General features: G+C 44.0%; 1 protein-coding gene across 3 annotated transcripts in view; it reads right to left on the reverse strand.

The window, feature by feature from the left end:
- The window catches only part of Bicd1 (bicaudal D homolog 1 (Drosophila)), a 98101-nt gene extending 77219 nt beyond the window's left edge, over positions 1-20882 (reverse strand). For all 3 annotated transcript variants that reach the window (XM_013033442.1, XM_013033440.1, XM_013033441.1), the window contains exon 1: positions 20664-20882. In XM_013033442.1, the coding sequence (XP_012888896.1) occupies positions 20664-20876 (213 nt within the window). In that variant the 5' untranslated portion in view covers positions 20877-20882. The remainder of the gene's footprint in view (positions 1-20663) is intronic.
- Positions 20883-20905: the final 23 nt, after the last annotated feature.

Below are 20905 nucleotides of genomic sequence, written 5' to 3' on the forward strand. Positions count from 1 at the left end.
ACATAAGCAAAAAGAAAAAAGCCAGAAGTGGCGCTGTGGCTCAACGCTAGCCTTGAGCTGAAGAGCTGAGGGACAGTGCCCAGGCCCAGAGTTCAGGCCCCACGAATGGACCCCCCCCCAAAAAAGAAAAATAGATGAAAGGTTATGATGTACCTACAGAAATAACTCCACAAAGAGGAGAACTTATTCAAATATGGCTCAGAGCCTTATTTTTTCCTTTCAAGATTGGGCTCAGGCATCATGTCTGTTATAAAAATCTTTCTCTCTGGCTATAGAAAGTGGGCTCACAGAAAACAGCAGATCTCAGCTAGATCCATGGAGTTCTTTCTCTTTTCTGGCAGCTGAAATGGAAATTTAAAAATACTACTCTAAGCTGCGCTCTGGTAGCTCACGCCTATAATCCCAATGACTCAGGAGGCTGAGATCTAAGGGTCAAGAGTCAAAGCCAGCCCAGGTATGTGCCACCATCTCTTATTTAGGAAAGAGTTGGGTTTCTCCTGGAGGTCAAATCACATGCAGGGAACTAGGAGGAGACATGGATTTCTTGAAAGCAATAGTCTTTCCTTCTTTTTGATGTTTTCATGAACATCACTGTGCATATATTATCTCTGCATACTTTACCACTTTGGATAGGAGTACGACACGCTGTGGATTTGCTTCTGATGAGGACCCAGCAAGGGACAAAGAAGGAGGTTAAGTGAGTCACAATGTTACATGTATCCATTCAGTGCCCACAGCTAGAGGTGAAGTGATGTTGGCGTGGATTTGAAACACCAAGAAGAGGAAAAAGACACTGAGAGGTTTTATGTTGGAGGGATGACAGGATTCATCTATTTTTTTCCTTTTTTTTTTATTTTTTCCAGTCCTGGGGCTTGAACTCAGGGCCTGGGCATTGTTCCTGAGCTTCTTTTGCTCAAGGCTAGCACCCTACCACTTACGACACAGCGTCAAGGCTAGCACCCTACCACTTACGACACAGAGTCATGTCTAGCTTTTTCTGGCAGTAAGGAATTGAGCCCAGGGCTTCATGCATGTTAGGCAAGTACTCTACCACTCTAACACTTAAGCCACCTTTCCAGTAGAGGATTCATCTTTACCATCGAAATCCTACCTTTGCTGGGCACTGGTGGCTTATGCCTATAAACCTAGCTACTCAGGAGACCGAGATCTAAGGATCACGGTTCAAAGCCAGCCTGGGGAGGAAAGGCTATGAGACTTTTATCTCCAATGAACCACCATAAAGTCAAAAGTGGAGCTGTGGCTCACATGGCAGAGCACCAGCCTTGAATAAAAAAAACTAAGGGACAGTGCGTGAGTACACACACACACACACACACACACACACACACACACACACACACACGTTTCACTAAAATAGCCTTCATGACTTTCACATGCAGGTAGAAAGTATATTAACCTAGTGTGATTAATGGAAGCAATTACTAAGCACTGTTACCACTAAGTGGAATAATTTCTCTTTATGCTATCTATCAGTGATTCTTCATCTAGCAGCACAGATGATGTCAGAGGCTATTTGACAAGATGCTTCTTGAATCTAAAATGGTGTATTTTATTAGTTTAAGCCATAGTGTTTGACATTTACGACCCTCAGAGGGGTCTATAGTGTGTGTGTGTGTGTGTGTGTGTGCGTGCGTGTGTGTGTGTGTGTGTGATGATGGTGGTACAGGGTATAAACTCAGGGCCTTGCACTCTCCCTTAGCTTTTCAACTCAAGGCTGACTCTGCAACTTGAGCCACACCTCCACTTCAGGCATTCTGCTGGTTAACTGGAAATAAGAGTGTTTGGGTTTTGTCTACCCAGGCTAACTTTGAACTGAATCCTCCAATCTCAAGCCTCCTGAACAGCCTGGATTACAGGTGTGTGCTTGATACCTGTTGACAATGATTACTACTTAAGCAAAAAAAAAAATTGGGGGGGGAGATCTGGGGAGGGGCGGGGGATCTGGTCGTGGGGCCTGAACTCCGGGCCTGGGCACTATCCCTCAGCTCTTCAGCTCAAGGCTAACGTTCTACCACTTGAGCCATAGGGCCACTTCCAGCTTTTTTCTTTTTGCTTATGTGGTGCTGAGGAATTGAACCCAAGGCCTCATGCATGCAAGGCAAGCACTCTACCACTGAGCCACCTTCCCAGCCCTGCAAAAATGTTTTTACATGTGGGCAAATAGAAATCTTACATTTCTCTAGTAAAATAGCTAAAGTGATATGTTAATATTTACATCAGAATGATGTAAATCCTAGCTACTCAGGAGGCTGAGATCTGAGGATCACAGTTCAAAGCCAGCCCGGGCAAGAAAGTCCATGAAACTCTAATCTCCAATAAACCACCAGAAAACCGGAAGTGGCACTGTAACTCAAGTGGTAGAGTGCTAGCCTTGAGCTGAAGAGCTGAGGGAAAGCGCTCAGGTCCAGAGTTCAAGCCCCACTACTGGCCAAAAAAAAAAAAGAACGAGTAATTTACCAACTCAAGCTTCTGTAGATGCCATTTAATTATACTGGGTTTCAAGATGATAACACATTTATTTACATAAATAGTCATAAAGGGCTGAAGGTGTGGCTAGATGTCTGCTTACCAAGCTCCAGACACTATGTTCAAAGCCCAGTGCCACCAAAAAAAAAAAAAAAAACTAAGCAACTGGGGTATCTTGCCAGCCTGGAGCAACAGGCTGAGTGAGTGAGAAACCCTGAGGTCAAGCCCCAGTACGGCCCTCCCCCGCTCCACACACAGCTTATAAAAGCAGATGTTCTTACAAAGAGAATCATAACATCATCCCCCAACAACAAATCCTCAAAGAAACAACCACCTGATTAATAAGTGGGCTAAAGACAGAGACTTCTCTGAAGAGGAAATAAGAATGGCCAATAGACACATGAAGAAATGCTCAACTTCTCTGGCCATAAAATAAATGCAAATCAGGGGCTGGGAAGGTGGCTCAGTGGTAGAGCGCTTGCCTTTCATGCATGAGGCCCTGGGTTCGATTCCTCAGCACCACATAAGCAAAAAGAAAAAAGTCTGAAGTGGCGCTATGGCTTAAGTGGTAGAGCCCTGGCCTTGAGCTGAAGAGCTGAGGAACAGTGCCCAGGCCAAGAGTTCAAGCCCCACAACCGACAAAAAAAAAATGCAAATCAAAAACATTGAGATTCAACCTCACCCCAGTTAGAACCGCTATAATCAAGAAATCTACTAACAACAGATGCTGGAGGGCATGTGGCCAAAAGGGAGGCCTACTGCATTGTTGGTGGGAGTGTAAACTTGTTCAACCACTTTGGAAAGCAATATAGAGGTTCCTCAAAAGACTCCACATAGAACTCCCCTATGACCCAGCAATCCCACTTTTAGGCATTTACCCAAACAAGGCCATACTAAAGCTACCAGCACAACTATGTTTATCGTAACATTATTCACCATAGCTAAGATATAGAACCAACCCAGACGCCCCTCAGTAGAAGAATGGATCAAGAAAATATGGTACACACACACACACAATGGAATTCTATGCCTTCATCAGAAAGAATGGCATTGCCCCTATTTGTTAGGAAATAGAAAGACTTCGAAAAAATTATATTAAGTGAAGTAAGCCAGGCCCAAAGAAACATAGGTCCCAGGGTTTCCCTTATCTACAATAACTAGTGTATGTCTAGGACAAGGAGAAAAGTCAAAAGCTATGTACAGGGGCTGTGAAGGTGGCTCAGTGGTAGTGTTTGCCTCGCATGCATGAGGCTCTGGGTTAGATTCCTCAGCACCACATAAACAGAAAAAGCTGAAAGTGGCCCTGTGGCTCAAGTGGTAGAGCACTAGCCTTTAGCCGAAGAGCTGAGGGACAGTGCCCAGGCCCAGAGTTCAAGCCCCATGACCTACTGAAAAAAAAAATAGCTATGTACATATGACCATATAAGATGATGCTAAGCAAAATGAACCCCAAGATAGGGACACAAGAGGTATTATCTTTCTTACTGTTGTTTTTAATGTACTTATAATGTACTACATGTTTTGTTGTTGTTTCTTTTGTATGTTCTTCCCCCATGGTATATAACCCCTGTTTTCACTGTATTTGATTCCAGTGTCCTGCATCTTGTGTATACATTTTTCTAAGTTGGGGAGGGGAAGGGAAATAACAAAATGTTGAAATAAGGATATAGGTTGACCCATTTTAACAATGAGATGTACAAGACACTATGTTGAAAATGAACTTTACAACTATGAGGGGAAGGGAGGAGTTTGGGAGGTGAGGAGGGAAGGGATAGTAGGGGAAAAACAAAGGAGAGGGTAACAATGCTCCATAGGAAATGGACTCATTACCTGGCTCATGTAACTGTCACCTCTCTGTACAGTATCTTTACAATAACAAATATATACATATATATAAAAAGAGAATCATCACATCATAAAAATATTTACTGGATCGGGAAGGTGGCTAAGTGGTAGTGCTTGACTTGCATGCATGAGACCCTGGGTTCGATTCATCAGCATCACATAAGCAGAAAAAGCTGGAAGTGGCGCTGTGGCTCAAGTGATAGAGTACTAGCCTTGAGCTGAAGAGCTGAGGAACAGCGCCCAGGCCCCACAACGGACGTGTGTGTGTGTGTGTGTGTGTGTGTGTGTGTGCGTGCGCGCACATTTATTTATTTATTTATTTACTGAGCAGTCATTTGTGATCCCATCTTGGTTAATTTATTTTTTTGCAAGTCCTGGGTCTTGAACTCAGGGCCTCAGCACTGTCCCTGAGCTTCTTTTACTCAAGGCTAGCACTCTACCACTTGAGCCACAGCACCACTTCTGGCCTTTTCTGTTTATGTGGTACTGAGGAATAGAACTCAGGGCTTCATGCATGTTAGGCAAGCACTCTCCCACTAAGCCACATTCCAGCCCCCATCTCGGTATATTTTTAAAACCTATTCTTTTTTTTTTCTGCCAGTCCTGGGGTTTGAACTCAGGGTCTGGGCGCTGTCCCTGAGCTTCTTTTGCTCAAGGCTAGCACTCTACCATTTGAGCCATAGCACCACTTTAATTCCTCAAATGAGGAACTGAACCCAGGGCTTCACGCATGCTAGGCAAGCACTGTACCACTCAGCCACATTCACAACCCAAAACCTATTCTTTCTTACTGAAGTATTCAAGTAGGAATGACCAGAATCGAGGATGATCAGTGAAAAGTAGAGGCAAGACCAATGATAGATGAAGAACGGTTTAACTATTTCAATAGAAAAAACATAAACAAAAACTAGGTGCTGGTGGCTCATGCCTGTAATCCTAGCTAGTCAGGAGACTGAGATCTGATGATTTCAGTTTGAAGCCAGCTGGAACAGGAAAGACCATGAGACTTATATCGCTAATTAAGCAGCAAAAAGCCAGAAGTGAAGCTGTGGCTCAAGTGGTAGAGCACTAGCCTTGAGCAAAAAAGCTCAGAGACAGCACCTAGGACCTGAGTTCAAGCCCCAGATTTGGCACAAAATAAAAAAGGAAGAGTGACAGAACATGGACAGATATGGTGAGCAAAGTTTGGCTGGAGACAAAAACTCAAGCTATAGAAGAAAGAATAAGAGGATGTTCAGATTCACACGCAACAATCTCCTTTCCTTGGGGTCTCCAGCTTGCTCAGTTGGCCCTCTAGCACTTGATCCAACCTTCACTCTGACTTTTTGCTTGTTAACTGGAGATGAAATTTCAAGGATCTTTTCTACCTTCCATGGCTTAGAACCATGACCCGCAGAGCTCAGCCTTCTTTTTTTTTTGGGGGGGGGGTCCAGTCGTGGGGACTAAACTTTGGGCCTGGGCACTGTCCCTCAGCTCTTCAGCTCAAGGCTAGCGCTCTACCATTTGAGCCACAGCGCCACTTCTGACTTTTTTCTTTTTGCTTATGTGGTGCTGAGGAATCGAACCCATGGCCTCAGGCATGCAAGGCAAGCGCTCTACCACTGAGCCACCTTCCCAGCCCCAGAGCTCAGCCTTTTAAGTAGCTAGATTATAGGGATAAGTACCTGGCACCCCACCAAAGATATATCCTTTTGTTGTTTATTTCTAATTGACAAATAATAATTGTACTAATTTGTGGGGTACAATGTGATATTCTTGTCTATCATTATGGCATACTTAAACTTAGATGATTAATACAGACATCACATTTCACATAGTAATTTTTCTTTTGGTATGGTACAAACATTGAAATTCTACTGTGTTCAAAACCAGGCGCCAGTGGCTCCACACCTGTAATCCTAGCTACTTGGGAGGCTGAGATCTGAGGACAGTGGTTTGATGTCAGCATAGGCTGGAAAGTCCATGAGACTGGTTAATCTCCAATAACCAGTCGAAAGCCAGAAGTGAAGGTGTGGCTCAAGTGGTGGAGTGCTAACCATGAATGAAAAAGCTGATGAACAGCAGCCAGGCCCTTAGTTCAACCCCCAATACCAGCAAAAGAGAGCCAGAGAGGCAGAGAGAAAAAGAGTGGATCTGCCACTTATTTTCAAGAAAACTAGGAGCTTCTTGGAAGAAGATCAGAGAATCCTGCGGTTAAATCACGACTCGTACAGGAAAAAAAAATCCATCCCCACACAGTAGCATGGTATGTATTGCAGCTCTACACTTACCCTGCTGGAAGAAGCCTCCTTAGAGTCTCCTGTTGACTTCATTTCAGTAAGCCCCAGGCTATCCTGGTCACAGGCCCAGATAGCACCACACTCCTGCCTGCAGTAGAAACCAGGCAGAAGACTCTGGAAATTGTCACATGCCCACAGCATTTTTAGGACCAGTATTTTTTATGTATGTATGGTGCTGGACCTTGAACTCAGGGCCTGGGCACTGTCTCTTAGCTTTTTGCTGGTTAACTGGAGATAAGAGTCTCAAGAGTTTCCTGCCCAGACTGCCTTCTAACCACGATCTTCAGATCTCAGCCTCCTGAGTAGGTTGCATTACAGGCATGAGCCACTGAATCCTGCTTATGACAGCTTTCTACCCTGTCTATCACCCTGCTTGCCTGGCTCTTAGAAACTATGGTATGATCTAGTGACATCCACAAAGTCTTCCAAACTCCACTCTTTGTTTCCCCCTTTAATTCCAGTTTCAGGATGTAATTATGTTCCATTTTCCATGTTCCCAATCAAGAGCACACATACTGCTTCCTACAAATAATACTCTTTACTCCTTGGCTTAAGAAAATGCCAACATCTATTTTCATGTCAGGATTGGGAATCTCACAGAATGTTACAAGAATAGGCCTAGCTCTAGTTTGCTTTACTTCATAAGAAGAGAAATGACTTGTCAGGTGCTGGTGGCTCACACTTGTAACCATAGCTACTCAGGAGGCTGAGATCTGAGGATCACAGTTCAAAGCCAGCCCAGGCAGGAAAAGTCCATGAGACTCTTATCTCCAATTAACCACCTAAAAAACTGAAAGTAGAGCTGCAGCTCAAGGGTAAAGGACTTTGCCTTGAGCAAAAGAAACTTGAGGACAGCACCTAGACCCTGAGTTCAAGCCCCGGTACTGGCGCACACACATGCACACACACACACACACACACTCATAAATGCTATTTTTCTTCAAAAATGACTTCTCAAGAATTGAATCACAGCCAGGCACTGGTGGCTCACGCCTACAATCCTCGCTACTCAGGAGGCTGAGATCTGAGGATCGTGGTTCAAAGCCAGCCTGGGCGGCAAAGCCCGTGAGACTCTTATCTCCAATAAACCACTAGAAAACCAGAAGTGGTGCTGTGGCTCAAGTGGTAGAGTGCTAGGCTTGAGCTGAAGAGCTGAGGGATAGCACCCAGGCCCAGAGTTCAAGCCCCATGATCAAAAAAAAAAAAAAAATTAGATCACAGGCCCCTAATTAGACAATTGAGTTCTGCTGGAGCCAGCCTGCTTTGCTTATAAGAACAGAAACAACCTCTAATGCAATCACCAGAAGTCCCTCCTCCCCCAAACCCTGCTTAGAGCTCAAAAATGGAAATATACTATGGTGGGCCCAATCCACATTGCTGTCAGTGGCAAGTTTTCCAAACCAAGAGTTAGGACAGCAGACTTCCCAAAATAAGAAGAATGATTCCAACAGCCATCCAGAACCACTGCAATAAAGCTCTGACAGTGAGACAGTAGAGTACAGACCAATGAAAAAGAATAGTCCAAACAGGCCAGGCTTGATGGCTCCTGTCTGTAATCCTAGCTACTCAGGAGGCTGAATTCCGAAGATGTTAGTTCAAACTGGGATCCTCAGATCTCAGCCTTTAAGTAGCTAAGATAATAGACATAAGCCACAAGCCACAAGAGCCTATCAAGCTATCACTTTTTTTTTGGGGGGGGGGAGGGGGCGTTGGTCATGGGTCTTGAACTCTGGGCCCGGGCCGCTGTCCCTCGGCTTTTCACCTGAAGGTGAACACTCTACCACTTTGAGCCATAGTGCCACTTCCAGTTTTCTAGTGGTTAATTGGAGATAAGAGTTTCATGGATGTTCCTGCCCAGGCTGGCTTTGAACCATGATCCTCAGATCTCAGCCTCCTGAGTTGCTAGGATTATAGGCATGAGCCATCTGCACCAACCTACTTTATTGTTTGTTTGTTTACTGGTGTCAGTCTGGACTTTAACTCAGGTCCTGGGCACTGTGAGGTTTTTTGTTTTTTTTGTTGTTGGTGGTGGTGGTGGAGGTGGTGGTGGTCATGGGGCTTGAACTCTGGGCTTGGGAGCTGTCCCTACACTCTTCAGCTCAAGGCGAGCGCTCTACTGCTTGAGCCACAGCACCACTTCCGGTTTTTGAGTGGTTTATTGGAGATTAGAGTCTCATGGACTTTCCAGCCCAAGCTGGCTTTGAACCTTGATCCTCAGATCTCAGCCTCCTGAGTAGCTAGGCATGAGCCATTGGCGCCCAGCTAGCACTGTGAGTTTTTTGCACAAGGCTTAGTGCTCTTACTACATGAGCCACAGCTCCACTTCCAGCTTTTTCTGGTCATTAATTGAAGGTAAGAATCTCATAGACTTTCCTGCCTGGGCTGGCTTCAAACCTCCATCCTCAGATCTCAGCCTCCTGGGTAGGTAGGATGACAGTGTGAGCCACCAGGCCCAGCTCAAGCAGTCACTTTTTAATTCCCAAGGTTTCTCACACACAGAAGGAGGGCATGCAAATAGCAGCAAACCCAGACCCCATTAGATTCAAGTTCTTTGCCAGTACCCCAGGCCTGGCACGTGTGGCAGAGTCTTCCTGGGACCAAGTTCATTACAGTCAGCAGCGTGTGTCCTTTACTAGAAGGAAATGACAGGCCTTCACCATCTGGCCCCAAACAACCTCTCTTGGCTCACTTCTCACCTCTCTCCCAGGCCAGTTCATCCATCCCCACCTCAACCAAACAGATGCTCACACGTGAGTCCCTGCAGGCTTTGCGCTGTAGCCTGCTTCTTCCTCCTCAATCCTCTTTTCTCTCCCTCTTCAGCACTTTCTCAAATAAAGTTTCCTGATTCCTTTTTTGAAAAAAAATATGTATTTATTAGTGTTGTATTTATGAATGTAAATTAATACAGCCACTCTGGAAAGCAGTCTGGAGGTTCCTCAGGAAACTAAACATAGGCCTCCCCTATGACCCAGCCATGCCACTCCTAGGCATGTACCCTGAGCAACAGGAACCAGGCTACAAGGACACATGCACCTCCATGTTCATTGCAGCACTGTTCACAATAGCCAAGATATGGAAACAGCCCAGATGCCCCACTACTGATGAATGGATCCAAAAAGTGTGGGACCTATATACATAGAATTTTATGCAGCCATTAGAAAGGATAAAATAATGGCATTCACAGGGAGAAGGATAGAACTAGAACAAATCATGTTGAGCAAGATAAGCCAAGATAAGAGAGAAAAATGGCGTAGGGTCTCCTTGATATGTGGATGTCAGATTCAAAACAAGATATGACAAAGTAAAAATACCCATACACAGTGAGACCAAAAGAGGTCAGCCTTGGGAGAAAAACACCAAATTATAATACCCAAGCACAGTTTCATATCTACATAAAATAATATACAGACTGAAAAGAACCCCAAAAATAAGGAAACAAAGGACCTCATCTTAATTTGTCCTATAGGTTTTAGATGACTCTATATTCTTTACCTCTTATATGGAGTACACCCGTGAACATCTGAGGGAAGTTGGGAGCAGAGCAGAGAGAAAGAGGGAACAGCTGATACTAAGCAAAAGGAAAGAAATATGCCTATCACTGGATCTGGAAGAAATAGTTTTATTGATAATGTTGATAAGAATTCATAAGCTTTGTAGATTAGAATGATGATTATCATTGTGAAGGTTAAAATGTGTTTGTGACCTTAGCTAAGTGTAACTACACCTTGGTACTATGAAATTTATGTAGTTAATTAATCTCAATAAAGAAATCTCTGGGAAGGGCTGGGAAGGTGGTGGCTCAGTGGTAGAGCGCTTGCCTTGCATGCATGAGACCTTGAGTTCGATTCCTCAGCACCACATAAGCAAAAAACAAAACAAAACAAAAAAAAGAAATCTCTGGGAAAAAATATTTATCAAAATTAACTCCAGGGGGGCTAAGAAAGTGGCTCAGTGATAGAATGTTTGCCTCACATGCATGAGGCCCTGGGTTCTATTCCTCAGCACCATATAAACAGAAAAGCCGGAAGTGTCACTGTGGCTTAAGTGGTAGAGCACTAGCCTTGAGCTGAAGAGTTGAGGGACAGCGTCCAGGCCCAGAGTTCAAGCCCAACGACCAACCAAAACAACAAAAAATTAACTCCAGGGGAAAAAATTGTATATTTACTTATGTTGCCTGTACCAGGGTTTAAACTTAGCTTCCCGCTTGCTAAGGTTGTTTGGTTGGTGCTCTACCACTTGAGCCACACCTCCAGTCCTGCTTTTTGCTAACTGTTTTGGAGAGGGAGTCTCACAGACCTTCCTACCCAAGCTGGCTTCAAACCACAATCTTCAGGTTTAGCATTCTGATTGACTAGAATTACATGCGTGAGCCACCAACACCCAGCAATTGTTTTTTGTTTTTAAGTAATCCAAAGAGCCATTAACTGAAAACCTATTTATAAATGATTCAAGGACATATTATTTCTTCTCTCTTTCTCCAATGATTGATTTTTTTGAGGAGTGGGGGGTAGTCCTGGGGCTTGAACTCAGGACCTGGGCACTGTCCCTGAGCTTCTTTTGCTCAAGGCCAGCACTCAACCACTTGAGCCACAGTGCTACTTCTGGCTTTTTCTGTTTATGTGGTACTGAGGAATCAAACCCAGGGCTTCATACATATTAGGCAAACACTCTACCACTAAGCTACATTCCAAGCCCCAACTAAGTCTATTTTCTTGAGACTTTTTAGCTTAAAGGCTCTGGACACACAGCCTTGTATGAAAACAAGTTTGTGATTTTTGTTTTTGTTTTTTGGCCAGTTGTGGGGCCTGAACTCTAGGCCTGGGTGATGTCTCTCAGCTCTTCCCCTGAGGGCTAGTGCTCTACCACTTGAGTCACAGCTCCACACTTCGGGCTTTTTCTGCGTATGTGGTGCTCAGGAATTGAACCGAGGGCCTCATGCATGCAAGGCAAGCACTCTACCACTGAGCCACCTTCCCAGCCCCCAAGTTTGGGATTTGAAGGGAAAGAAAGTAGACATGTAGGCCAAGTCATCTATACGACTCAACTCACACCTGCCACATGCTGGTTCAGGCTCATGCCTGAAATATCTCCTGAAGCTACTCAGGAGATATGAAGATCATGGTTCAAAACCAACCCAGCAGGAAAGTCTGTGAGATTTATCTCCAATTAACCATCAAAAGTCCAGAAGCAGTGCTATAGGTCAATTCATAGAGCACTAACCTTAAGCTGAAAAAAGCTAAACTAAGCAAAAGCATGAGGCTGAGTTCAAGCCCCAGTTCTACACAAAAGAAAAATCAAAGAACAATCAGCAAGGCCCATCCATGGTACAATCCAAACCTTTTTCAACTTCAAAAAGTGATGGCTAAGGCTCTAGTGATGGCATTTGATTCCCCAGAGGTAGGCAGTATACAAAACAAAGAACCAGCCTCTCAGTGTCCTACTAGAGACCCACGCCTCACTCTGAAACAAAACATTCCACTCAGGAAATTGCTACTGTCACTGCCTTCCTCCCTCTTGGTAATCGCATTTGCATTTAAAACTCTCAATTTAAAGTCAGAAACCAGGCAGTTAAATATCACATTTTGGAGTAGTGCTTTTCTTTTTTTTCTCCTTAAAATGTTTGAAAACATCAAGTACACACAATGGAAAAAACAATCAGAAATAACCCTTACGTAAAAATCAAAGAAATCCTTTTTTAATGTTTTATTTACAAACTTGCAAAAAAAATTGCAAACCAGAAAAAAGTCAACAAAATACACATAACTAAAGAAACAATAACTTTTATTTTATTTTTTGCTGGTTAACTTTTATTTTATTTTATTTTTTGCTGGTCATGGGGCTTGAACTGTGGGCTTGGGAACTGTCCCTCAGCTCTTCAGTTCAAGGCTAGCACTCTAACACTTGAGCCACAATGCCACTTCCAGCTTTTTCTGCTTATGTGGTGCTGAGGAATCGAACCCAGGGCCTCATGCATGCAAGGCAAGCACTGTACCATTGAGCCACCTTCCCAGCCCAAAAACAATAACTTTAAAAAAAAAAAAAAAACAGCAAAAAAAAACCCCACAAAACCTCAAGACCAGGCTTCATGGCTCCTACCTGTAATCCCAGATACTTTTGTTTTTTATCGGTCATGGGGTTTGAACCCTGGACATGGGCACTGTCCCTGAGCTCTTCAGCTCAAGGCTAACACTCTACCATTTGAGCCATAGCGCCATTTCCAGTTTTCTGGTAGTTAACTGCAGATAAGAGTCTCACAGACTTTCCTGCCCTGGCTAGTTTTGAACCGTGATCCTCAGATCTCAGTCTTCTGAGTTGTAATCCCAGCTACTTTTTATTTTTTCATGTTCCAAATTTCTACAGGCTAGAACCAATGTGTCCTCAATTAGATGTTGATGCTGGTAGCTCACGCCTGTAATTCTAGCTACTCTGGAGGCTGAGATCAGAGGATCCTGGTTCAAAGCCAGCCTGGGCAGGAAAATCTGTGAGAATCTTCTCGCAAGCAAAAAGCTAGGAGGGGAGCTATGGCTCAAGTGGTAGAACACCAGCTTGAGTGAGAGTACTAAACAAGAGGTCCTGAGTTCGAGTCCCAGACCTAGCACACATGTGTTGCACACATGTACATATACATGTATGTGTTCCATGTGTGTAAAAAGTAAGATTCTAGAGGCTACAGACCTCCCTCAATGCAATCAAACTGCCTTTGTGAGATTCTGTCTGTGATCTGAAACACTGTGTCTCAAAATTCAAGCAGTCAGAGGGTAAGGAAAGGAAAACATGGAGAAGCCCGAAGGTTGCAGTCATCTTGGCTTGACACCATGCTCTAGAATGGATAGGATGTGATCACTGCAGGACTGGTTCCTGCTGCCGTGGACCTGAGCCAGGTACTGACAGCCATATCCTTGGGACCAGCCAGTCAGACAAGGAGACAACAGCACTAATGCACCCCTAAAATTATTTGTCTTGGGCTAGGAATGTGGCTTAGTGGTAGAGTGCTTGCCTAGCACTCTAATTCCTCAGTACCACATAAACAGAAAAAGCCAGAAGTGGTGCTGTGGCTCAAGTGATAGAGTGTTAGCCTTGAGAGTGTCCCTTGAGAAACTCAGGGACAGTGCCTAGGCCCTGAATTCAAGCCCCAGGACTGGGCTCACTCCTGAGTACCAGCTACAAACCTGCTATGGGGAGATGTTGAAACTGAACCCTCTCTTCCTTCCTTCCTCCCTCCCCTCCCTCCTTCCTTTTTTTCTTCTTTCCTTCCTGTTTTTCTTCCTTCTTTTTGTGCTGGTCCTGGGGCTTGAACTCAGGGCTTGGGCACTGTCCCTGAGCTCTTGGGCTCACACAACTAGCACTCTACCACTTAATCCGCAGCTCCACTTCTGGCTTTTTGTGATTAACTGGAAGTAAGTTTCATAGACTTTCCTGCTTCAAACCACCATATTGAGATCTCAGCCTCCTGGGCAGCTAGGATTACAGGCGTGAACCACTAATGCCTAGCTCATAAAACTTGCATTTTAAAAGGGCATACTCTCAACAAAAAGCAAGGTTACAAGAAAGGACATGACTGGTTTTTTTTTTTTTTGGGGGGGGGATTATAAAAACAAAAGAACAAGAACAGCAAAAAGCCAGGTGTTAACAGCTCTAACCAGAAATCCCAGCTACTCAGGATGCTGTGATCAGGAAGATCTTGTTCAAAATCAGCCAAGGCAAAAAAGTTCAGGAGATTCCATATTCAAAACAACCAGCAAAAAGCTAGACTGGAGGCGTAGCTCAAATGGTACAGTACAAACCAAGGGCAAAAAACTGAGCAAGCATAAGACACTGAGTACAAACCTTTGTACTGGCAATACATAATAAACACACTGATTAATAAATAATGGATGAATGAATGAAAAACATTAGGAGATTCTAAAATAATAGCCTAATTAGATTGATTTATAACTTTTTTCATGTTTATTCACAAACTAGTAAAAAAAAAAATCTAGACGACCACCAGTATGGCTCAGTTGTAGAATAACTCAGGAGGCCCAAGATAATAATTAATTAATTGCAGATTCAATGTTTAAAAACAGAAATCTAAAACTAGGTGCCAATGGTTCACACTTGTAACTTTAGATACTCAGAAGGCTGAGATCTGAGGATCATGGTTCAAAGCCAGACTGGGCAGAAAAGTCCGTAAGACTCTTATCTCCAATTAACCATTAGAAAACAGAAATGGAGCTGTGAGTCAAAGTAGAGCGCTAACCTTGAGCAAAAGAGCTCAGGGACATTGTCCAGGCCCTGAGTTTAAGCCCCACAACAACAACAAAGTTAAATCTAAGATATTTATGTGGGTATGGATTTTTGTCATTTTCAGGTTATTTTAGAACTGTGACTCTTCTTCAAATACTATTTTAGCCCAGATAAGAAACACATAGTACTGACTGATACAACATCCCAAATATACAAAACCAACCAGGCCCCTATAAGTGGCCCATAAATGGGCTGGGAATGTGGCTTAGTGGTAGAGCGCTTGCCTAGTATGCATGAAGCCCTGGGTTTGATTAATCAGTACCTGTTAAACAGAAAAAGCAAGAAGTTGCACTGTAGCTCAAGTGGTAGAGTGCTAGCATTGAGCAAAAAGAAGCTCAAGGACAGTGCCCAGACCCTGAGTTCAAGCCACAGGACTGGCAAAAAAAAAAAGGGGCGGGGTGGGGCTGGGAAGGTGGCTCAGTGTAGAGTGCTTGCCTTGCATGCATGAGTCCCTGGGTTCGATTCCTCAGCACCACATAAGCAGAAAAAGCCAGAAGTGGTGCTGTGGCTCAAGTGGTAGAGTGCTAGCCTTGAGCTGAAGAGCTGAAGGACAGCGCCCAGGCTCAGAGTTCAGGTCCCATGACCGACAAAAAAAAAAAGCAAGAATTCTGCCAGGTACCTAGCTCACACATATAATACTACCTACCGAAGGGGTTGAAATCTAGAGGCTCAGGGCAGAAAAGCCCTCAGGACTTCAACTCTAACCAGCAAAATATTGGACTGGAGGCATGGTTCGGGTGGAACAGTAATAGCCATGAACAAACCAGCCAATTGTGTGTGTTGGGAAAAAGTCATTCTTCTTCTTCAGATCCCTTTCATTTTCGTTTCAAGTATGTAAGACTGTATCAGTCCATGTAATGAAGCATAAAGCAAATTCCAAAACAATACCAAGCTAGGCCAAAAAGTCACAGGCCAAGGAAAGAAATAATTAGAAAAACATTACTGAATTATTTCATGTTATTAATGTTGCACATCCTCAGGATACATTGTTTCCTGGCCTTTTCATCAGTGTCCAACCTTGGAAATAAAGAACAACTCTCTGAGATGCTGACCCCAAACACCAAAGTGATCTACAAAGACTGAGCCATAAGAGCCAGTGGTTAATACTTGCAACCTTAGCTACTCAGGAGGCTAATATCTGAGAATCACAATTCAAAGCCAGCCCAACTAGGAAAGTCCATGAAACTCTCATCTCCAATTAATCACTAAAAACCTGGAAATAAAGGTGTGGCTAAAATGATAGCATGTCAGCCTTGAGTAAAAAAGGTAAGGGACAGCACCCAGGCCCTGAATTCAAGCCCCCGTAAAAGCACAAAAAAAAAAGAAGAAAGAAAGAAAGGAAGGAAGGAAGGAAGGAAAGAAGGAAGAGAAAGAAAGAAAGAAAAGAATAACCCAATAAACAGAAAATTACTAATGTCCCACTTGGACTTAATGCAATAGTTTTTTGCTGACATTCCCATAAATTGGCCCTGTTACTTTTCAATGAACCATATTTGGTAAAAGAACTTACAAATGATCCCCAGATTTCTTTGTTGATTTATAGTTATAATTCAATAGCAACATTGACTATGAAGTACTTTTTGCATGTGTGTTGGTCATGGGGCATGAACTCTGGGCTTGGGCGCTGTCCCTGTGCTCTTCAACTCAAGGCAAGCACTCTACTGCTTGAGCCACAGGGCCATTTCCAGTTTTCTAGTGCTTTATTGGAGATAAGAGTCTCACGGACTCCTGCCCAGGCTGGCTTTGAATCATGATCCTCAGATCTCAGCCTCCTGAGTAGCTAGGACTACAGGCATGAGCCACCAGCGCTCAGCTCTCTTTCAATTTTTGATGGCCTGAACTGGATTCAAACCTCCATTCTCAAATCTCAGCCACCCAAGAAACTAGGTTCACAGATCTGAGTCCCCAGCACTTAGTTTTTACTCAGCTTTCTAGATATAATGCAACAACATTTACTGTAACGCCTGATAATAAACAAAACTTCCCTTTGTAAAAGCAATGCACTTGGGGCTAGGAATGTGGCTTAGTGGTAGAGTGCTGGCCTAGCACTCTAGTTCAATTCCTCAGTACCACAAAAACAGAAAAAGCCAGAGGTGGCCCTGTGGCTCAAGTGATAGAGTGCTAGCCTTGAGCAAGAGAAACTCAGGGACAGTGCCCAGGCCCTGAGTTCAACCCCCAGGACTAGCAAATAAATAAATAAATAATCCCTGTGCCACTACAAAAGACAAAGGAATTGAAAAACACATTTGTAAGTGCATTGCCAGCACTCTACCACTAAGCCCCAACCCCAGCCCTGGCACTGGGATTTGAATTCAAGGACTTGCACTTGATAAGGGAACACTCTAGCACTTGAAGTATCCCCATAGTAGTTTCTGCTCTGTTTGTGGGATAGTCTCACTTTTTACCTGGACAGCATGGACTACGATCCCCCTATTTATGTCTTCTGCTGCAGCCAGGATGACAGGCACATGCCACCAAGCCCAACTTCTGCCTGCTGAAATGAGAACTTATGGACTATTTTGTCCAAACTGGCCTCAAATCATGAGCCCAATCTCTACTTCCCAAGAATCTAAAATTAAACACATAAGCCATTGGCTCAAAAAATAGCTTCTGGGACAAAGGAGGGGGTAACAATGCTCAATAGGAAATGTACTCACTCCCTTACCTTACTCATGTAACTGTAATCTCTTTGTACAGTATGTTGACAATAAAAATATATATATTAAAAAATACCTTCTGGGAAGTGGCACTATGGTTCAAGTGGTAGAGTGCTTGCTTGCCTTGAACTGAAGAGCTGAGAAACAACACCCAGTCCCAGAGTTCAAGCCCCAAGACTAACAGAAGAATAAAAAAGGAAAGAAAAAGAAAAAAGGGAGAAAAAAAAGCTTCTGTATGGCATCCACATTGGAATACTTCAATGGGCACACTCAGATACTCAAACTCATCTGATGTTTTTGCTCATTGGCTGTTACTCTAACACCTGAGCCACGCCTCCATCACCTGCACAATTATTTTGAATTTCCTTTTTTTTTCTTTGGATATACCAGGTAAGCATCAGCTGGTGGGTAGAAAATCCACTTGAATAAGAGTTCCATGGTGGATCAAACAGGAAACATCAGCAGGGCACCTGTGGCTCACCTCTGTAATCCTAGTTACTCAGGAGGCTGAGATCTGAGGATTGAGGAGGCAGATGAATCTGAGAGACTCTTATCTCCAATTAAGCAGCAAAAAAGCTGGAGTCTTAAGATCATGGTTCAAAGCCAGCCCCGGCAGAAAAATCCATGAGACTCTTGCCTCCAATAAACTACAAAAACAAAACAAAAGCCAGAAGTGGATCTGTGGTTCATGTGGTAGAGCACTAGCTTTGAGCAACAAAAGTTCAGGCACAGTGCCCAGACCCTGAATTCAAGCCCCAGGACTGGCACCACAATGAATAAATAAATGCCAGTCTAAAAGTTAATGTGACTGCAAAACATAAACAAATCTGGCTGATGGGAAGATCAGCTTAGAAAGAAAAATAGGAAGCTAGAAGCTGGGCGCTGGTGGCTCATGCCTGTAATCCTAGCTACTCAGGAGGCTGAGATCTGATGATCATGGTTCAAAGCCAGCCCAGGCAGGAAAGACCATGAGACTCTTGTCTCCAATAAACCACCAGAAAACCAGAAATGGTGCTGTAGCTCAAGTGGTAGAGTGCTCACCTTGAGCTGAAGAGCCCAAGCCCAGAGTTCAAGCCCCACGACCGACCAAAAAAAAAAAAAAGAAGCTAGAACTTGCGGCCTAGTATGCAATAGGAAAAATTACAGGAAGTGGCACTGTGGCTCAAGCGGTAGAGCACTTGCCTTGAGCTGAAGAGCACAGGGACAGCGCCCAAGCCCAAAGTTCAAGTCCCAAGACCGACAAAAAACAAAACAAAACAAAAAAAAGAAAAAAAATTACATTTCTCCTTTTGACTTATTTTAGTACATTGACTCTTTTTGATATTTAATCTCTGAACAAAAATGGGACATTTGAAAATATATTTACCCTATCTGTATTACATCAGAAGGCAGATTTATTAGAATCTCAAAAATTATGTCTTTTCAGCAAAACCACACAAAACATGACCTTTCCTTCCCTCTAAAGCAAATTTACAAAGAAAAAAGATTTTTGGGGGCTGGGAAGGTGGCTCAGTGGTAGAACGCTTGCCTTGCATGCATGAGGCCCTGGGTTCGATTCCTCAGCACCACATAAGTGAAAAGAAAAAAGCTGGAAGTGGCGCTGTGGCTCAAGTGGTAGAGTGCTAATCTTGAGCTGAAGAGCTGAGGGACAGCGCCCAGGCCCAGAGTTTAGGCCCCACAACTGGACCCAAACAAAAAAAGAAAAAAGATTTTTTGGTATATTATATGACTTAATTTTAAATGCCAGTATGCATTTAAAACTTAATAAATAATTAATAATTAATTGAAAGATTGTCACTCAGAAAAGCAGTGCATACGTCAAATTTATTCTTGGTTACTTGTTATTGTGCCTCTATAAGCAGATAAAGAAGACTTTGATAATACGTCTAGTCTTATAAATGCTTAATGGAAAATCCAAACACCTTATTTTCTTCTATTGCCTTAGCAAATTTTGTTCTTTTTTAAAACTTATGTTTAAGTAACTGATAGCCAATCTTTACAAAACAACCACCACCAAATACCAAAAGAACAATGTTCACCACAGTCCTTTGGTGCTGTGTGATGTTTAAGAAGTCACTTCAACCTGAAGACTCATTTCAAATACAGGGCTCCCTAGGTCAGGTTCCTTCAGGCCATCTAGGGAGGAGTTCAATTTGCCTTGGTTAGGGTGATTCACAGGACTTTGGCCTGGCCCTGCCTGGCTCAGAGACACCATCAAGACAGCAAAATCAGCCAGCCAAGTTAATGAGTGTCCTCAGCCTCAGGACAAGAATGACAGGAAGGCAAAGCAGATCACCTTTGTCAAACTGGATGGAAGGGCTCTCCAAACACTGTTTAGTCCCCTCGAAAAGCAGTTACCATTCAGCAAAGACCATTACATGCCAGATTTCAACCAGCCTGAAATTCTGGGTCCACAATTACAAACCTCGGTATATAATAAGATCATTAATGAAATCACAGCACGGTGTGTGTGTGTGTGTGTGTGTGCGCGTTTTGTATTTTGTGCTGGGACTTAGTGAGGTCCCTTAGCTTTGTCTCTTCAAGGTTGGCACTCTACCACTTGCGCCACACACACCTCCACTTCCAGCTTTTTTTGCTGGTTAACTGGAGAGATGAGAGTCTCATGGACCTTCCTGCCCAGGCTGGCTTCCAACTACAGTCCTCAGATCTCAGCCTCCGGAGTAAGCTAGGAGGACAGGCGCGAGCCACCGCAATTTGGGGAAGTTTGATTGCTGTATTGCAACCTATAATGGGAGCACACCCCAGCCCCCTGCCTCAGCCTGCCCAGTTCAGGCATAGACATCATTCATTTCTTAGGCTATTATTTTTCTCTTGGCCTGTGTGTGTGTATGTGTATGTGTATATATGTGTATATGTGTGTATGTATGTGTGTATGTGTGTACATGTGTATATGTATGTGTATGTGTGTATATGTGTGTATGTGTTTGTGTGTGTGTGTGTGTGTGTGTGTGTGTAGGGGGTGGGGGGTCACAATGGTCCCTTTCATTTATCTCCGACCAACAAAGGGCTCTCGATGGCGTCCTCCGGACCCTGCCGTCCCCGCGGCCTCTCTCCCCGGGCAGTGGGGGGCCGGCTCCTCTCCCCTCACCTCCTTCAGCTGCTCCAGCTCCTGCTTGAGCGCGTCGTGCTCGGCCTCCAGCTCGTCGTACTGCTGCTTGAGCGTCAGCTTCTCCTCCAGCACCACCAGCCCGTACTCGGCCGCCTGGATCTTTTCATGGGTGGTCTCGGCCAGCTCACGGCTCAGCCGCTCCACCTCCGCCCGGTAGTGCTCGGCCGTCTGCACGGCTTCCTCAGCGGCCATAGTCCAGGCGCGGGGTGCGGACGCCGAGG

This window comes from Dipodomys ordii, unplaced genomic scaffold (genome assembly GCF_000151885.1).
Source record: "Dipodomys ordii isolate 6190 unplaced genomic scaffold, Dord_2.0 Scaffold167, whole genome shotgun sequence".
Lineage (NCBI taxonomy): Eukaryota > Metazoa > Chordata > Mammalia > Rodentia > Heteromyidae > Dipodomys > Dipodomys ordii.